At 36.2% G+C, this 20,127-nt stretch overlaps 1 protein-coding gene across 3 annotated transcripts in view; it reads right to left on the bottom strand.

Moving 5' to 3' along the window:
- ADAMTSL1 (ADAMTS like 1) overlaps positions 1–20,127 on the bottom strand; it is a 474,745-nt gene that overhangs the window by 353,796 nt on the left and 100,822 nt on the right. For all 3 annotated transcript variants that reach the window (XM_052776382.1, XM_052776381.1, XM_052776383.1), the window contains exon 2: positions 3,397–3,516. In XM_052776382.1, the coding sequence (XP_052632342.1) occupies positions 3,397–3,516 (120 nt within the window). The remainder of the gene's footprint in view (positions 1–3,396; positions 3,517–20,127) is intronic.

Below are 20,127 nucleotides of genomic sequence, written 5' to 3' on the forward strand. Positions count from 1 at the left end.
TGAAATGGAACCTCTAAGACATAATGGCTACAGTATTAAGAGGCTAAATCACATTATTTGAAAGGATGGACATATAATTTAAAGATAAGAAAAGCATCTCTGTGAGCCATTTCAATGACCAAGATAAAGCCTACAGATTGTAGAAACAGGACATCCGCTATGGTACAGCAAAAGAACTGACACACTGTTCTGTATTCTTCATTGGACACTGGCCATTGCAAGCTAAGATAATTGCGCTAACTTACACTTTTTAACACACAAGTTTGCAAACAATTGCTTAAAACTGCCTCACAAGCACATAGTATGAGTATTTCCTGTTTAAGCATATTTGCTGTAGTAACTGGTTACAAAAAACACAAGTTCTTTTGATTTCTCCAACTTTTGCTGGGAATTGCAATGCATTATTATAGCACCATTGCTAACAGCTTTAAGGCATAGGACCGGAAAGCTATACATATCCACTCGCTGACTGTGGCCATTCTCTCATTTATACCATAAGAGACTTATCTGGCACCTCTGGAAATGCATCTCTTCTCCCAAATGGCTATGGAGTTATGGGGCTATTACTTTTCAACATCAGAAGTGAATCGACCTTTTTAGATGATGTCAGCTACCCACAGAAATAGTCATACGTGGTCTTTTTTTTAAGAGTGAAGACACGTTCTTCAGACGGTAACTTCTAAATCAGGAACAGCAGCTTGAGTTTTCCCAGAAAGCATCAAATCAGCTCATGTCATCTTCCAGGGAAAATACAAACGTTAAAGATTTTTATAAATTATAATTAAGACACTAGCTGCACAGCTTTCCTTGAGGCTTTGTCTGCACACTGATTTTGAAAAGTTGCAAACAGATAAGCCTACCCTATGTTAGTCACAGGACTCCTAAAAAGAACCAAAGTGGGACATTTACTGGGGAAGTATGATAAAACAGGCTGTTTTGTCTGTGTCTTATTTGTTAGGAAAACATCTTTGCAGTAGATTTTGTCATTAGATACACCATGTTCACAGTGGAAATTACAGGGAAAAAAAGGATTGGTCCCATGAATTGAGAAAGATTGGTCCTGAAATATAGCTTGTGCTTTCTATTCTGGAAAGTTCTATCTAAATCTCTGCCTCTGCAACACTTTTTGTATCACTCCAGCCAGGCCACTTGTAGCATTTTTTCTGATACATTAGAAATCATGTACTCTTTGTTCTTGTACATGCCTTACCCGTTATCTTCAGCTTGATAGACAAAGATGCTGAACACTCATGATTGCATCTGAGGTCAATAGTTACCCTCTGAACTTATTGCTATGTCATGCGAGGTGAATTGAAAAAAACAGATCCTTGTGTCTCAGAGCACTCAAGAAAGGTAGATGCTTTTGACATTAATGTCTGTGAACCTTTGAGTTTACATCCGTAAAATAGGAACAATATCCTGTGCCACAGAAATTAGGAAAACAAATTCACTAATATTTAAGAAACAGAAACTTAGAATAAATGCCAGAGAAAAGCCCTTTTTGCAATTAATGCTTGCATTTGAAATAAAGTCTGCATAGCACACAGTAAACATGTCATGACACCACATATACATTTAAATATTTCAGGCTACATACAGTAAAGTTACTTCAAGCTCTTCCATCCCACCTGTTCCCTACTGAACCAGTCATGCAGAGAAAAGAGTACGTGCTTCTGTAGTTGAAGATGGTATCACAGAGAGATTAAGTTGGAATAAAAGTTCCTTAAGTCATCTAAATGAAGATTGCGAAGTCATATTTCCTGTGTGATATTCTTTTAGTGTAGCTGTGTTTTCACACACACATAGTTGCACAGAAAGGAGATCACAGGAATGACACAGCATCCTTGTGAAATAATAATAAAAAAGAACACTACCTTGAAGTCAAATCTACGAATAATTTGCAGAGTACTTTCTGCTTATGTGAACGCAATCACGATACACTTACAAACAGGCATAAGACCAGCACAACTCAGAAAAACAACAAATCAGTTCACCAGTACTGACAAAATGGTAATAAAATGCTGCTTGCTTCTCTGGACCACAGAGAATAAATGGTTTTAATGAGTAAGAATTTCAGCCATATCTCCTCAATGAGTGGATGGGGGTAGCAGAAGACCAGCATTCTCTGTTCAATGAATCTTTATTGTCCTGGCAGTAAAGCTGTTGCTTCATACAATCCTGAACTGCCATAAAATTATGCACAGTGGTAGAATAAAGTGTTGGTTTTGCCTATCTAAAATCTCTTTTAGCAGTTGTAAAGCACTGAGGGTAACTTGTCTGAGAGCAGATGGATTAGCACAAACACAGTGGATTGTTTAATACCTTCACTCCTTCGTTAACTGGATTCTTTATTCTGAGCAACAAGACTTATCAAAAGACATCCACCCCATCCTTCCAAAGTCCTAGCTCTACATACTCCCACCAATGATAATTGGCTAACATTCACTCATGCACTAAGAAAGGTAACTACAGCCATTGCCCTCTGAGGCTATGAGAAAAAGTTGATTAAACAGGTTGTAAGCATGGCTGTGCCAACACTTAATTATTCTAGAATCACTTTCCTTTTCTTTTCCTATTCTACAGTCTTTATTTTGAACTTTAATCCCTAAAATACATCACCAGTTCATGGTAATATCAGACATTAATGCACCACCACTTCTGTTAAACCACAATGTGTTGGACATTGTAATATATCAGCCCTTGAAAATATCAGACCTATAAATCTACTGCAGTTTAAAATCAGTTGGCTTGCTTTATTTCATATTAAATCACGATTAAACATGACTACCAAGTTCTTTACTTTGACATTCTTTTCTTCAGAAACATCAGACAATTAACTGCCTGAAGGACATGAAATCCTTCAGACCTGAAAGAAATACCTTGCTAGGTATATATAGAAGAGAGTGAAAATATATTTTTCATAAAACTTTTTTCCCTATTTGTTACATTCCTTGGTACACTTTATAAAATTATTCTTTTCAAAGCCTTATTTATTTTTAGATAACCTGTGAATTTAACTTTACTCATTCATATTCAATAAAAAATAAATGCCCTTTGCATGTGCTAATCAAACAATGGTAGCAAATTAGACTGCCAAAATTCTGAATGAGAAAAATATTTGTTAGAAAGCAAAAGACAAATCTGTGCTTCTTGGTGCTTAAGAAAAGATCTGTCCTTAAAATAATAATGAAACTTCGTATGCATTTGACACCCACCCTATGAACAGTCTTTATTTACATGGAATTTCCAATATTTTTAGGGTGACATCTTTATGTAGCAAATCTAATTTTGTAACTTTCCATAAATTGATGAAGCAGAATGAAAGACCTATCACAAATATCTATACTTCTGCAAACATTTCTGATCAAATATTTTAGAATAATAGAAGATTCCTACCAGATCTTCTGTTTTGTGGTTATTCAGCAGATCAGATAGGAAATCATCATGAAGACTTTCTCTCCGAATCAGTGTAAATTCACGTAGGAAAACTGCTCCTTGATTTTGGTCTCCACAAACCTAGAAGGAAAACATCATAGTAGGAAAAGCAAAATTTTAATTCTGTCATAGACACAATCATAATATCCAGATAAATCAGACTGGAAGATTAAAATGTCCATTAATGGTCCTTTGTCTTCCATTACTAAACTCGTTCTAACCATTCAGCATTGCCATTAATGAAAACAGACATGCATTTAAAGAAAGTCAGTAAGTTAATGAATAAAACTGCCATTTACATGAGATTCTGTTGTAAAATAAGTTTCTGTGTTGTTACTTAAAGCTATGGTCTATAAGGCAGTTAACAGTTATAACCTCTTTTGTGAAATGAATTAATATTTAGAGTGTATTTTTACTTTTTGGAACAGATCATATTTGTCCAGTATTTTGACTGCTCTATCACAAGAAGTTAGAGCTTAAAACTTCTGAGGACCAGAAAAAAATTATATATAAGTACTTTAGCTAGCAACCTTAAATATGCACATGCATTCAAAATCATTTACACCTATTGTTTTCACGTTTAGGAAGATATATAAGCTACTTGAGAAAGGGGTTGTTTCTTCAGTAACTGTCTAACCAATACCTATCAAAATGTCCTAGGTACTAATATGGCATTGTTACAGTTTTTGGAAATAAATCATTAAAACAATTCCACATCATTCTTCATGCTCCCACATCCTTTTTTTTTTTGGTTATCCAAGCCAAAGAATGATATTTTTTTTTTACGTATAAAGTAAATTTTAAACTTTGGAAAGCAGTGAAATATCAAGGAGGATTTTTTACATATTAATGGAATATGTTGCTTTTCATTAGACTGACTATAAAGAATTCCACTACAGGTGAAATACCCATAAAGATTAACAACCAGAAATTGTGAGTGTATTATCAGCTGGAAATCTAGTCAATTTTTTGGTTTTCAGCACTTAACAACATATTTTGAAGGTGACTCAGCTTGAGAGAAAAGTATGTTTTATCAAAATGGTTAAGTGAGAATATTTTGTACTTTAGTATTTGACAACAGCGATTGTAACTCTAGTATGAATTAGGCAAGTGTAACAATCGTAAATAATTTATTTCCATGAGATACAGGTTTATCTTCCTATAAACGTATGTGAGATACACATGCATGGTAATTGTGGAGTTTGGAGTTTCTGGGTATCTTTTTCTGTTTCTCCATCTGAAGGACAAGATACTATAATCAGGCATGGTAAATACAGTATTTCTCATTTATTTAAGATAAGCACAGGACTAATAAATGGACTGTTGTTACTACTTACAACTGCTGTATTACTAAATTTATTTTACTAAGAAGAAAGTCAATGCTCTGCTGCTTTTATTATGACTATTTCTTGCATTCATCCTTCTGCATAGCCAGATGCCATAGTTATCCTGGCTCTACTTATCCTAGCTGAGAAGTTCAGAGAAAAAGAAGGGCCTGAGAGTACCATGAATATGATGTGTAGTGTCCAGGGGGAGGATGAAGTATAGATTTGCCTTGCCACTCCCTACAAGTGAGTTGGTATTGCTGTTTGGGAGGAGCAGTTCTCCCTGCCAGCTGCGAAGTGAGATCAGAGCTGTTGCAAAGCTAGTGCAGCTATAATGGGGTGACTAGAAGGAGATGAGCTAATAAAATTAAAGTGGGGGATGGGAATACCTTAATATGAAGTGGGTAATGGGAAGAAGTAAGAGTTCCTGAATCCAAATTTTATGCTGGTTAACATAACAGACTTCTTCTTTGATGTAAGACTCTCGTCTCTAGTAGTAAAATACAGGGCACCTAATTTTCTTGGTTGCTTTGAGCTCCTCTACTGTAAAATTTAAGTTTTAAAACAAACCCAAACCCCCACACTTTCCATAAAAGGTACAGAGTTTTACAAGTGTGGGCCTTTAAAATTTATACTTAGCTTTCTGTCTTGTGGATAACATTGAGAGATACACCCACTGATATTACTCTTCTATTATTGAGTCAGGGCAATGAAGAATCCTCAGGGGTGTCAGAGGACCAAGCATGCATAAGTCCAAAAGAAAAAGAAGCCCTGCTACTGACACATATTCTTTTTTCTAATAAAAATTATGGACAAATCACTACCTTACAAATAAAAATGTCCCTGAAATAGCTCATATTTCATAAAAATGTTTCATCCCAGGAGTGGCAAAAAATGTTCAACAATAAAACTTATTTCAAGAACGGAAAACTGTAGTTTTATTTTATTTTTAAGTAACACTCTCTACTTGTGATTTTAAGCACTTATGGTCAGCAAATGTAATGATAAAATTATCATTAATTAGGTTTTCTTACAATTTTGTGCTTCTAATTTCAGAAGTCAAATTACAAACAGTGTAAAAAAGTAACTTCCTCACCAATGATTCACCTTCCTACTTTGCTTGTTCTGCTCCTATACAAATATACCCAGATTCTGCAAAATCTTTTCTTTATAAGAGCAGTCAGCTTCCTGTTATTACAATTTCTAACTGGTTTTCAAAAAGAAACCAAACTTAGTAAAGTATTGTGTCACCTTCCTAAGTTATCAATACTTAAAATAAAGACTTCATAAAGAATGCATTTGCAGTATCAATAATCTTAACAAAGTATTGCTAACCTTTAAAACTTAACTATTTACCATATCAATATTAATGGTCTAACTGCTGATAATTACATGGGAGAGAAGTAGATGCCAGAGGCACTATTCAGGAAGAACAGACAGTCCAAGAGAGTTGAAAAAGACATTGGGAAACTGAGGTTGAAGGAAGATGAGAAATAAAAAACAAGAAAAGCAGTAATGAAAGCTTTTTTTTTCTTTTAACTCAGCAAACCTGAATGATAAAATCTTGAAAAAAGGAAAGAACTGAAAAGCATGCAGTTATCTAAAAAAAGGTTATCCTCCTCTTGATTTATATTGTACACTTTTCTGCTTTGAGCAGTAGCTCCTCCTGGGTTCACTGTAATTTATACATCTGCTGATGAAACTTAGTCCTAGTAGAGTATGGCCATCCTTACTGAGAGAGCTGGAATGAATCCATTTCAGATGAGTGTCAGTAAATTGGATTAATATCCGGAAAGACTGTTTTCCATTTTTCAAGTTCCCTTAAAGTCTTGGCTACAAATATATCACCATTTCATTCTCTCAGGAAACCTATTATCATTGTAACACAGCCACCACATCTCTCATCTCTGTTCCTTCAGTTTATGATCAGACGAGCTTAGAAAACAGTCTCCAAAAATAAGGCAACTGAACCCTTCTTAAGCAGTGAGCAAACCATATGAAGAAAGAGCAGCCTGGCAGAAATCTGACCCTTAGCAGCAGCAATCATCTGCAGCAATATGTGGCTTTTCAAGGATCTGCAAACAACATTGGAAAGGAGGTTTCGCTAATGCATACCTGAAGGTCAACAGCATAGCACCGAAGTTTCTCAGCACAAGGAAGCTATCTGGGTATTCAGATGCCCAACTGATGTTACAAAGGAGACTGTTATGAAATTGAGGTGAGAGAAAATTCCAGAAAATATCTAAGCAATAATGTTTTTCTCATTTTAGCTCAGTTCCTATCTCTTAGATCAGTGCAAAAACATGAGTTGTTCCATTAGATCCAGTGGTGTCAGTCCATGGGGCAGTGTTGCGGTTTAACCCCAGCCAGCAACTAAACACCACGCAGCCGCTCACTCACTCCCCCCCACCCAGTGGGATGGGGGAGAAAATCGGGAAAAGAAGCAAAACCCATGGGTTGAGATAAGAACGGTTTAATAGAACAGAAAAGAAGAAACTAATAATGATAATGATAACACTAATAAAATGACAACAGTAATAATGAAAGGATTGGAATGTACAAATGATGCGCAGTGCAACTGCTCACCACCTGCCGACCGACACCCAGCCAGTCCCCGAGCGGCGATTCCCCGCCCCCACTTCCCAGTTCCTATACTAGATGGGACGTCCCATGGTATGGAATACACTGTTGGCCAGTTTGGGTCAGGTGCCCTGGCTGTGTCCTGTGCCAACTTCTTATGCCCCTCCAGCTTTCTCGCTGGCTGGGCATGAGAAGCTGAAAAATCCTTGACTTTAGTCTAAACACTACTGAGCAACAACTGAAAACATCAGTGTTATCAACATTCTTCGCATACTGAACTCAAAACATAGCACTGTACCAGCTACTAGGAAGACAGTTAACTCTATCCCGGCTGAAACCAGGACAGGCAGAAATCTTTGGAGTCATGCAGACAAATACAGAATTAGGAAATAAAAAACCTAACATAAACCAGAGGGTGGAAGGATGCATCCCAGCCAACAGAGTCTAAGTTTTCTTGCACTTGAGTACTGTCTCGCTGTGGAAGTAGCTTCATTAATTTTGCTGTGACCAGCAATAAAATAAACTAGTACTAATTCTTTGTTACCAAGGTGTAATAGTGATACTTTGCTGAATTCAGGAGGCACAGAAATAACAATACAGGCCAAAAATCTGATGCAAATAATCATGGTACCTTTGATAGCACCCTTTTCAGCACAGAGGCCAAGGGATTCCAAAGTATCTCACTCACAAAGCACAAATATCAAATGTAACCTCAAATATTTATAATTAAATATTTGGGCACATCCCAGGAGTAGTTTCAAGGTGACGGTTGCTCAGTTGAAGCTTTTTTAATTTTGAATATTCAAAGCCCAAAGCACCTAGAAAATTATTACTAACATCAAAATTTAAGGCAAAAAAATATGTACTGGTTTATTAAAAACGCTTCTTCTAACATTATGATTTTAAAAATCAGTTTCTTTAAGCTTACTGGGGTTTTTGAGAGGCTTTGAGTGTCTTGACAATGATAAGAAGGGTTACTTTTCCTTATTAGTAGTATTCTCAGGCATGAATCTCTTGGATTTTATGACAGAAACAAATTAGAACAGGAAGCATATGACAGAAATTAAGGTATTAAATACCAGAAAGGTAGCAATGCCATTTATAGTGTGGGATGAGGAATGCAGGCTTTTAATAAGCCAAGTTATTGTGCAGCACCCTGTTTGGTTTAAACTCCACTCTAAACAGCACAGCAACTTGCGCATGTATTTCAACTCTGAATTACTCTCCGTAAAAGCTAACAACAATATTCCACTTCATTGCCTGCACACTTCCAAGTGAAAGAGCACCACACTTTTATATGGGTGACAAGAGCTTTACTGCGTTCCTCAGCCCCGCAAGACACAATCACGTAAGAAGGAAAGGCATCCTAGTGGACTCACAGGTGTGTCTAAGCAGCTGCTAGCTGCCAAATGAACTTGAGTAGTACCACCAGTGCCTCAAGCAAATGTTTAACAAAATCTTATAGGGAGTTCTGAAATAAGAAAATTATTGTTGCTTTTAATCTTCCATGGTTTTGTGTTGCAGCTTTGATCCAAATTTTCTTTTTCTTTATTCTCCAAAATGGAATTAGGGTGGGTAGAGAGGGGTACAAGCCCAACACTAGGTCCCAAACTGAGAAGCGATTATAGTCTGTCTCCAGATCCGAATTCTGAAAGCTGTTTGTCTTTACCAAAGTCCATGTAAGAACATGTAAGAACTGAAAATATGCAGAGATTTTACAGCCTGATTCTGCCACTGTTAATCATTCTGAACACTCTTCTTTCCTCCATGGAGAGCCAGAAAGCTATGCACAATTTAAAATCTATTCTGTGTGTTTCCTTCTGGGAATTTCTCGGGTATGAGCACGCTATGTTTTTCAGAGGAATACATACAAAAGGAATACTACGCTATTTAATTAAGGACATCACTCTCCAAATGCTATGTTTCTGTGTTACACATTATACACTGGTCCTTCAGAAATGTTCAGGATTTTCCAAACAGATTTTCTAGGTCCCCATAGGGGAATACGCAAGCCCAGGTAATCAGAGAGGCTTTGTCAATGCATTTGTAATAGGGTTGACAACTTGAAACCTTTACTGTCATGAAGTCAGCTTTTGCTTTAAACCAAAGAATAGAAGAATCCATGTCTAATGTGAATCAAGAGATAAAGTAGACTCCAAACCAAAAAATCTGATTTTTAGGCTGAAGTAGTAATACCTCCAGCTTAGATTTTTCTTCCTCTTTTACAATTGCATTCCCACAGATTGAACTAGGTCTGTGAAGATGACTGTTCTCCTCATGAAAACTCCCTTCCCATCTATAAAATGTAATTCTGTTTGGATTCACTCCAAATAAATGGTTTTCTTGCCAAAACAACAACAAGAACAAAACAAAAAAGCTCTTTTTTCTTTAATTTTTGTGAGGTCAGACAAGATGATTTGTTTCATTTCTAGGCCACTGTAACAAAATTAAAGGCAACTGTGGGCTATTGTAATAAATCTACCACAGGTGATGAGGTTAGGTTCCTAGTGACCCCATAGCCAATGACAAATGTGCTCATGGGGGTGTAGATAGCTTTCACATGAGCATCTTCATTATTAGCATGCTGGAACTCCACCTACTGGAGTGGTATCACTATATAGAAAATATTTAACACCACGTCAGAAGGTAGGAGAAAACTCAGGTGATTGTATACACAACTCTCACGCAGTCACAGCAAGTAGAAAGCTTATAAGAAAGTAGTTAGATTCTCAGGATGTTCTCTGTGTTTTCCCCTCACCTTCAATTCTTTATTACCCTTGGAAGAAGTTCAGCATCTACTGAAGGTAGAAGAGGCTGTTCCAGGTCTAAGCTAACTACTATCAGCAGGATTTCTTCTTAGCTTTCCTGTCAGTATATTTTGAAGGGGAGTTCTCTTTGTTCATGCAGAATTTTTTCTGAAGGTAACCTTTAGAGGTTAGATTCCCAGCTTTCCTTGGCATGGATAGTTAGTAGCTATTTCTTGCCTTACAACCCTTACAATTTATGGCTTTGATTCTCAGCTCACTAACTTTCTTCTAAATGGAAGAAAGGGTTGTCCAGGTTTACAAATTAAATCAATCCTAAGCTAGCATTTTTCACTACTGCAATATCTTCTTCTGATGTCACAAAATAGGACTGCATGTCCTGGGAAGGATAAGTTATATGACACAAACAAACAAACAAAATTTTAGCCCTGTGGAAAACAAATTTTTCTTGAGACCTGAATACCAACAATATTGCTTTCTGATTCCAGTCTTTCCAAACAGTGATGATATTATTGTTTCTGAATTAACAGCCTGTCTCTTGGGAAACTGGCTACTGTTTGTAGTGGGTTTGTAGGTTTAGAATTTTTAGAGAAGGACGTTCTTATTTGGCTTCGCTGAAGGTACTCACAGTGCTTCAAAATACAAACCCAAATAGCAATTTATTTCCCAAGGGAATGTTTTATTCAACGGTGAAATGTTCCCACCAGAAATCTTTTTGCTTGACTTGAAATATATTTAATCTTTTTTTCTTTCCTCCCTGCCTTTCCACAGAGACTGAATTCATGATTATCTTAATGGTAATGCCCTGACTTCTTTTAAAGCTCTGTGAAGGAAATGTGGCTTTGTGCTAATTGTTTTCAGTTCTTAAACAGCCACAATAGAAGGGTCTGGTTAATGTATTCATTGAAGGAATTATTTAAGCTCCATTTCAGTCTCTCATTATAAATGAACAAAAGAAACAAAAAGTGATTTGCGCTCAAGAATTACAGCATGAAGTGTCCCTCAAACAAAACTACCAGCTACTAACATCTTGGACAGACATTAGCAATGATGGGGATAAATTTGTAAAGCATGCACACGCCTACACTTGACCCACAGTGTACCAACAAGGGAGAAAGCCAATATGGGCCCATTAAATGGAGTGGCAAAAATGCAGAATGCACAAAACCACAGCAATTCTCCTGCTGCCAAGCAACCTTAGCCAAAAAAGAAGGCGGGAGGGAGGAAACGGAGAAAGAACAAGGAAAAAAAGAAAAAAAAAAAAGAAGAGCAGACTGTGGGGAAAAATGTGAAGTCACATGGAAACAAACAAATCAAAGTTATACAATTCCTTTTAAATCCTGCTGATTAGAACCTTCTTTCTAGTTGTATTTAACACAAAATGCACAGACATTAGAAAGCTTCATAAACAAGAGATAGAATTATATTTAAGAACATTATCAAGTTTCTCATTTACTGGATACACAAGAGATATTTAGATGGGTATGACTTGTGTTCCTCAAGCAAGTTATTTTTTAAAAAATCAAAAAACTACTGTGGTTTAAGCAATATTGTGTCTAAGTTCAAGCCAGATTTCTCTTCCAAAACATGCCAAACAAATACTATTGTTCAAAATATTTGAAAGCAGACACATGAACTGTTATGTGACACACAATTAAAGGAAACCAAGATGTACAATCTGGAGAACTCATTTTCTACCACTTGTTTCATTACCCCACTTGGTTAGACCACCAACAGGTAAGGAATGGTTAACTCCACTGCCATTTTTCAAAAGACAAATCAGTTTTAAAATGGTCAGAATCAGTATGTGCCATGTGAGAAACTGGAGCAAGTAACAGCTTCAGAAATCATTCTGCAAGCTTCAATATGTTCATTTACCAATGCACCTTGTCGCTGACCTGTAATACCCTCCTAGAGGCCAGAATAGACAACAAACTATGCCAAATTGAATGGACAAAAAATCATCTGGGATTAGCAGGATCAGCCATTTCCAAATATTACCTAATCAGCAATACATGATTTCAAATTATTATTAGCATGAAAAAAAGCAGAAAATAAGATTTACCATTGTTTTGCAACATACATCATAATTAGCTGTACTTGGGCTATCACAATTTATTGCACTTCGTATTTTTGTGCATGTTAGAAAAAATGCTACTAAGACAACCTTCCTGTAGTAAAGAAATAACAAAAGACAAATGTGCACCCAGGAAAATAATTAAATTAGATAATCTGATTTAATCTAGAGACCAAATAATTTAAAGAAGTCATTGTATTCCTCTTCATTGAATCCCATTGCTCAGAGGTTTTTTATTTCAGCTGAACTACAGAATCCTCTAGGCTTCCTTCTTCAATTTTGACTGAGTTTTGGAAGAGGAAACTGGCAAGTTCTCCAGAATCACTTCATCAGTCTTCCTGGGCACTCTGAGCACAATATTTTCATCATGAAAATAAAATTTCATAATGATAACCTTCACATGTTCTTCAGTACTTGAATCTTGGGCTTTTGTGACCCAAGACCAGTGGACACCAAACAACTTTTAAACAAAGTAATCAAACTACTGATTCTGCTTCTTTTTTACTATTAAACTTTATTATGTTGCAGAATAATGAACGGTCTAGAAAATTCACTGAGCTGACATTATGGACTTTGGCTCAAACTCTAGTTACACAGAGTTAAAGTATTGGTGGTGGAAGGTCCTGTTTATTGTATCTCTACCATATTAATGCAAAAAAAGGCAATTATCGCAACATAATTCTTTGCAAGGTGGGGTTCTTTATGCAAACCATAGTTTGTTCGTTACAGTCTTGTCATATTGTTGGGCCTCTGACCATCTCTCTGCTTTATTAGAGACGATAATGTCCCGGCAGACCACTGATGGGTATTTATTACGTTTATACTATTGTCTGCTAATCAAATCATACAGTATTTACAGCAAGCTAGATGCTTCAAATAGCCAACATAGACATTAGAAAACAGTAGTAACGCTATCTTTATGACCTGCAATTCAATCAGATAGGTTTCAGTTACCTCATTTCTTTATAATGAAGCATTGCAAATTCTATTCAGTCCAGGTGAGTATGGTTTTTCTTGGCTGGGTAGCTAAACTGCCATTGTTTCCATCAACGCAATGATTGGCTTTGTTTGTATTTTGTGATCAGATTCATAAGCTGTTGTGACAGCTTGCAAAATGCTGAAATAGAAGCCAGGATTTTCTCATGCTTGTGAAATATTAAGTAATATCCAGTAAGAAAAGTATCAGAATGAGTAGCTTCATGGAATGAGACTTTGTGTAAATCTTTCCACTGTGATTGTCCTTGCATTAGAAGACTTGATTCATAGACTCTGAGGAACCTTTTTCTTCACATTGGATTTTACATCCTGTATTTTAGTTTAAAAATACGTTTGATGAGATTTGTAATGCTTTCTGCCAATGGTAAGACTGGTTTTAATAACTTTAGAGTCCTTTTAATTCTGAACAGTATGTGGATATAGGAGTTGGGCTTTTTTTTTTTTCCCTTTGGGAAAAAAAAAAAAGGCAGCTTTGTCTTTATAGAGTTGGAGGTTTCCTTTTTTATCGCTCCATATTTAGTATACCAAACCTCTGTCACATGTGTTATCAATGAAGTCAGTTGGGTCAGACTCTTGCAATCAGAATTTCTAAATTCTCTCAGATCTTTATGCTCTAAATAAGGAGCTGAATGGTTTCTGGAGATGATGATAGCAGGGCTGGGTATTTGACACAAACTAGCAAGTAACAGACCAGATATTCAGCTGGAGTAAATTAGCACAGCTTCATTTAAGCTATTGATTTATACCAGCTGAAGAATTATACCTGCTTTAACAAAAATACATTTTTTTTTACATCACAGCAGGACTTTCTAATTATTTATTCACCTTTCCATATATCTTTCTGGCTGTACTGTTTAGCAAGATGCTATTTCTAATTCACTTTTCAGAATATTTGAGTCCCTGTTGTCTGAGTGCAGTGGACAGTGACATAGCAGCTGCCCAATGTTATGAGCTCATGCATCCAGCCGGAGAACACCTTCCCTGCACCCTTCCCAGCTCCCGATAAATCCCACTGCCTCTCCGGAGCACGACCAAGGTCCCCTTCACCACCTGTACTACAGGGTGTCTCCCTATCTGCACATACAACAGAGTACCCCTTTTACACTGTGCTGTGTTCCTACAGTCAGTAATGAGAGAATTTCCTAGAACATGAGTCATATACCTTTTGTGGCAGAGTTATCTGAAGCTTGTTTTGTGTTAGATACACCTCTTAGTCTCGCCAGATGGTGTTTCACAGCATTTTCAGAGTTTCATAGTATTGAAGGCCAGAGGCCACATCCATTATCAGGTTATACAGTTTCAGACATATAATTCCTGCATTAAGCCATCAATGTACTCTGCATTACTCATCAATAACTTTCAGATGAAGGAAAATACATCTTTTAGAAAAAGCACCCAGTCTCAAAATGCATCTGATCGCTTGATGATTAGGGAGCATGAAATAACATCCTGTACTAGCATAAGTACATTGTATTACACCTGAATTCCCTCCTGAAATGCTTTTCAGTGCAGTTTGTCACATCTTTCTGTTTAAAACACAGTACAGTGTAACGAAAAAACAATTGTGGTATATGCGAGTGAAAGAAATACCAACTATAGAATGTATAGCATCCAGCAGCTACTCAGAGCTGCTAGAAGATTACTGCATGTGTTTAAGGTTGAGGCATAGACAGAGGCAGAATCCAGCAGCCAAGGGAGTCTGCACAGAGGCAGACAGAGCAGAGAATCAAACAGCCTCTCAGTAAGCTCCCAAATGCCTGCAATGAGGCTGCTCTGAGGGCCTCCTTGGCATCAAGGAATTTGAAATTGACTCTTTCTCAGCCTGAAGATACTGGCATTGATAGGGCATCCATGTAAAACAGGAAAATTTATCCTGTTTGTTTAGGTCTTAATTTGTAAAGAGAGTAAAATACCTTGATCTAGAACTCTAAAAGATAATTTTTACTTTCAACTCTTTCCTGTTTATCACAACCCAGAGTAAAATGCAGCACTCCTCGCATGGATGAACTCCAAAAGAAAGAAAAGATGCAGAGGAGTTTCCAAATAAAAGCCTGCAATGCATCAAAAATCCAGGTGGAAAGAATCTTCCAGTTGATCTCAACCTCTTGACAACTTTCACTAGCAGTCCTTACTGCTGCACTTTTTAGACAAACTACCTTCTTAATAAGTTAATTCTGGATTTTTTACTAGTTTATGGGAATATCCCACTAATATACAAGTAAGTGAGCATCCTGCCAAATGTAGTGTCTCATTTTATTGATACTATGAGTCTATCAACTCAAAATTCAGATGCCACTGTCCAATCGTCCAAGCTGCCCAGAAGCTGTACAGCTGAAAACAGGGTGGTATTGTGATCAGACTCACCTAAGATAACTGAGCTGTGAAACTTACTAGCAAAGGATGAACTGAATATAGTAGGATTGAAATTGAAATAGATTAGAACAGAACCAGACATATAAATTGATATGAAGAGTATGAAGGGTTACCACAGTGAATTATAACATACACTGGAATGTGTAGTACCTATTAGGGTTCAGGGGACAAGAAAATCAGAGACGTCTATATGTTCCATTTGAAAAAGGAAGATTATACTATGTCTGCTCACTGTGTTTGTACTTTTGGCTGAAGTCTCTAATTTCGCAAGCTGGATATGTACCACAGGACCAGATGAACACCAGTCTGATTCAGGATATCAGTGCTGGCACACTAGAAAATAAGCATTTGATGATATCTGATATTCATGTTGCAATATATTCTACAGAATTTATTGTGTACTTTTCTAAATTAGAACTTCCAATTTGGTCTAGTGACTGGACCTTGTTTCACATAAAGTGAGGTATTCCTAAAAAGAAACAGACTAGTCTTTCCACAATCATCTGGTACATCAACAAGAAGTTCTAAACCTCAAGCAGATAATTTTGGGGGTCTTAATCTGCGAGTTTTACAGTTATGTTAGCAAAACAAGGAAACAGAAACTAGACTGACTTTTTTCAGAAATAAGTTTTTATATAGAATATCTTCCTTTAAGAATGCAATGAAGTAATGTACTCATGACCTTCATCATGAAGTTCTGGAAGACTCCATCACTAAGCAGAAGTGGATAAAGCTATGAAGTTAAAAGCTCCTGGATTTTCAAATTTGAGTTTTAAACTGGAAGAACATCATCTATTAACAGGCTGAGTACATTCTTTTCCATGTTTGTTTATTCACACTCAGCTGTAGACCCCCTGAAGATAGCTATCAAAGAACTTAAATGTTGTAGATTCATATCAACATTCAGTGACAATTTGTAGTAGAATATCTGGCAAAAATAACAGTATACAAAACATGACATTGCCTCCTGTCCAGAAGCCCAGATCCAGGCTATTATAAGGAATGAAGAAAAGATTCTCTCTCTCAAATTTCCAACAGAATGCATTGAGTCACAGTATTCAATTCAAAGAAAGGTTGGGGAAAAAAAATGAGGTGTTGTTTCAACAGCTGTGAAACAGCCACTATGATAAAAAGAACAAAAATGTCTTTAAATGTCACATGCTTTACACCACTGGATTTAATCATGCAAAGCCATCATGATCCTGGAAGACAGCAGCAACCTACGGTTTCCAAGAAATAATGTAGGAATCTATTTTTTGTTAACAATCAGCAAGATTATTTAAAACTAACTTTAGACAGGCTGAAAAATGATTTTTCACCTGCCTTGATACCTTTAGCAGCAAAGTAAACCCTCTGAGCTGAGCTTACTTTCTTCTACACAGCCTGCAATTCTTCTCACATCTCAAGAATGGAAACAGGGCTGTATTTTCTGGCTCCCACAAGACAGTTTCTTACACCCTTCTCATTGTCTTCAAGTCTAGGGAGAAAACTAGTATGGGCATCTTGAATGTCTACAGCACACAGAAAACTGAAATGGTTCCCAAGGAAGTCTAGGAGTATCTCCTGTAGTGATTTCATTCACAGGCACATCTTGATGAAGGACTTTAAATTCCATGTAAGTAATTCCTGGGGTAAAGAAGTTTACACTCCAGAAAAAAGCAGGTGATGTTCTGAATGGCAATGAAAAATCTTGTAAGAACTAATATACTCCAAATCTTAGAGCAGCAAATTGAGACATTACACATAATAGATGCCAAAGAGTTCTCACTACTTCCTTAGTCTAATGCCACTACCATTCATCTCCTTGGCACTTTGGTAACACACAGCAGCAAGGAAAGCAGGAAAAATGAACTCTCACACAATGGTAGTGGAAATGATGGATGAGAACACATGATAAGTGATTCCCACAGGAGTTGAGAAGCTTACTCTTCTTCTGGTCTCAGAATCCAGAAATTTTGAAACAGAGCAGAAGTCAGAAAAAACAATGAATTCAAATGAAGTTACTGCAAGTAGCTAAGAAATGACCAGTACAGTTCTACAATCCTCTCAAAGACAAGAAAGATAAATAGAATCTATGTACTCAGAAAACCAGTATTTAATTTATAGGTGCCATATATTGAGAGAATAAGGAAAAAGAGGGACAGGAAGGCAGTAAGAGGAAGTAAACACAGTATTATTAGAGGATATTGTTACAGTCAATAGATTTGGAAAAGAAGAATACAACATGCATCACACTGAATTAGACATAACAGTGTACTTCAGTGGTAGAAAATGAATAACAGGCAATGCTAATCAAAAATTTGATTCACTGACTTGATGACATAGGAAAAATTCCTTTAAAAGTCTAATACACCACACTGTTTTTCCCATTTGGCCTGAAAGCTATGCACAACATTATTTGTTTTAAAAAGTATCTATGCTCTGTTGCTGATTTCCCAATTTGAAATCTTCTTACTTTTTTACATGTTTATGGCTTCTTCTGTGTCAGTAAACTTGAAAAAAACAAAGCCATCTGCCACGAGGTACACACAGCTGCCTCCCACCCAAACTGGTGCTATGCTAAAAATATCTTTAATTAATATTCTGCACAAATGCTTATCATAAAAGCTGTAGATAAAGCACAGAGTAGGCAGAGAATTTACAAGAGACCACTTACTAAGTTCAAAATTGCTCACAGTTTTTACTCATCTGCTCATTTAATAGAAGAATCATTTTTTCCCCCTTAATGAAACCCAGTGCAAAACTTCATTTATATGAAAGTTACTGACTGGCTGAAAGGGTTCACAAAAATTTAATTTTTACATTGACTATTGAAATGCAGTTGATTGGTAGTTATAGCAGCTGAGCAAACACTCATAATATATTCCCTAAAATAAATTCTGCCAATTTGATTTTATATCTTTACAATCCTGTTTATTCTAACTCTACTAGCATTCACAGCAGTGCTTTATTGTTTAAAGTTAATTAAGAAAAGTCTTTCTATAAACTTCCAGTGGTCACGTATGAGCCTTTGCTTTCTTCTCCCAGGTAAGTTCAACTTAGTTTTAACAATCTGTTAGCAATCTTTAACAATCTCTAATTATAGATTAGTCAAACCTTGATTTCAGTTTTGCTCCTCAATACCTTGTAAATCAGTAAATCAAGAGACAGAATCACCCTTGAACAGATCTGCTTATGGATAATCTGCAAACAGACAGCTAAGCATTTAAGAAATCATTTACTGCACAAAAACTTGCTCAGCAATGACAGTTTCTAAAATACAATTAAGCAGCTTGTGTAAAATGAAGTAATTGTCTCACTTTTTTTTTTTCTAAAAAACAGGGGTACTGATCATAATAATTACCTTCATATTTGGTTCACTAGTGAGTAAGACTACGGCTAAGTGGGACTAGAGATGGAGCAGTACTTCATCATGCAGCCCATTTGTTTATATACTTCTCTGAATCACAGATAAATGAGATGTTTTAATGAGTATAGTTGTATTAGACCTCATTATTTTGCATTTTTAACTAGTATAAAATAAAGCCACCTTTGTTATTCTGATTAGAATTGCAAATTATGAGGTGTTTGGGTTTTACACTGAAACTTCACCAATATAAGCTTAAGTAGAAGAGTAGTCATGGTAAGTAATTTAAAGCTGTCTATTCAGTACATAAATACATCTGCCCAAACAGAAAATCCAGACATGATATGGAAATTAATATGTACCCTAGATTTCAGTTGCCCTCTTCTCCTTTATTTCTATGTATTATCACCTTTCATTACACACATTAGGTATTGGGATCTTTCTTACTTCTCGAAGCTGTTCATACTTTGTGCAACACAATGCATAACCTATTGACATTTGCTTCTGTCTCATTTGAGTGTATGTTATATTAAAGATAGAAACTAATTTCATTCCAGTAGGAAATCAAGGAATTGAAAAAACAGTTCTTGTCTTGACACATGAAGTTATGTTTCACACTCCTATTTTAGTATCAGATGGGGGTCCTGGAAACACCTCCTAGTTCTATTTTCATATGTAGGAAAATTGATTCACACAGCAGAAAAAAAATTTATTTCTTTTTCAACACCTGTTCTGGGGCACTTCCTTCTTTTGATAAATGTAACTCAGCATACGAGCCACATTTATTTGAGAAAAAAAAGGGCAAAACACTCCGTCTTTTACTAGACACGAGGCCTTGAATTTGCCTTGGTTCAGACAAACTTTTTTCTTCTTCAGGTAAAAGTTTTAATCAGACACAAGCAGAAATCACTTCAAATGTACAGTTTATTATATATTACTTTATTATTTATTTTGAGGAACAGGAGTAAACTCAGAAAACATTTTGGCAAACTTTATAAAAGGATTATTTAAGGATAATTAAAAAAAAAAAAAAAATCTTGGCATGCTTCAGGCATCTTATCCAGCACATGAATATTAATGGTACCTCCTTATAATCCCCAAAATGTGTTTCTGTGAACTACTTTATCTAAACTATAGCAGGAATTTACAGGATATCATGAACCAGGGAAATCATCACTTGACTCATCTCAGATAATCGAAGTCCTCTCTACAGTATTTTCTCAGCTATTA

This window comes from Harpia harpyja, chromosome Z (assembly GCF_026419915.1).
Source record: "Harpia harpyja isolate bHarHar1 chromosome Z, bHarHar1 primary haplotype, whole genome shotgun sequence".
Lineage (NCBI taxonomy): Eukaryota > Metazoa > Chordata > Aves > Accipitriformes > Accipitridae > Harpia > Harpia harpyja.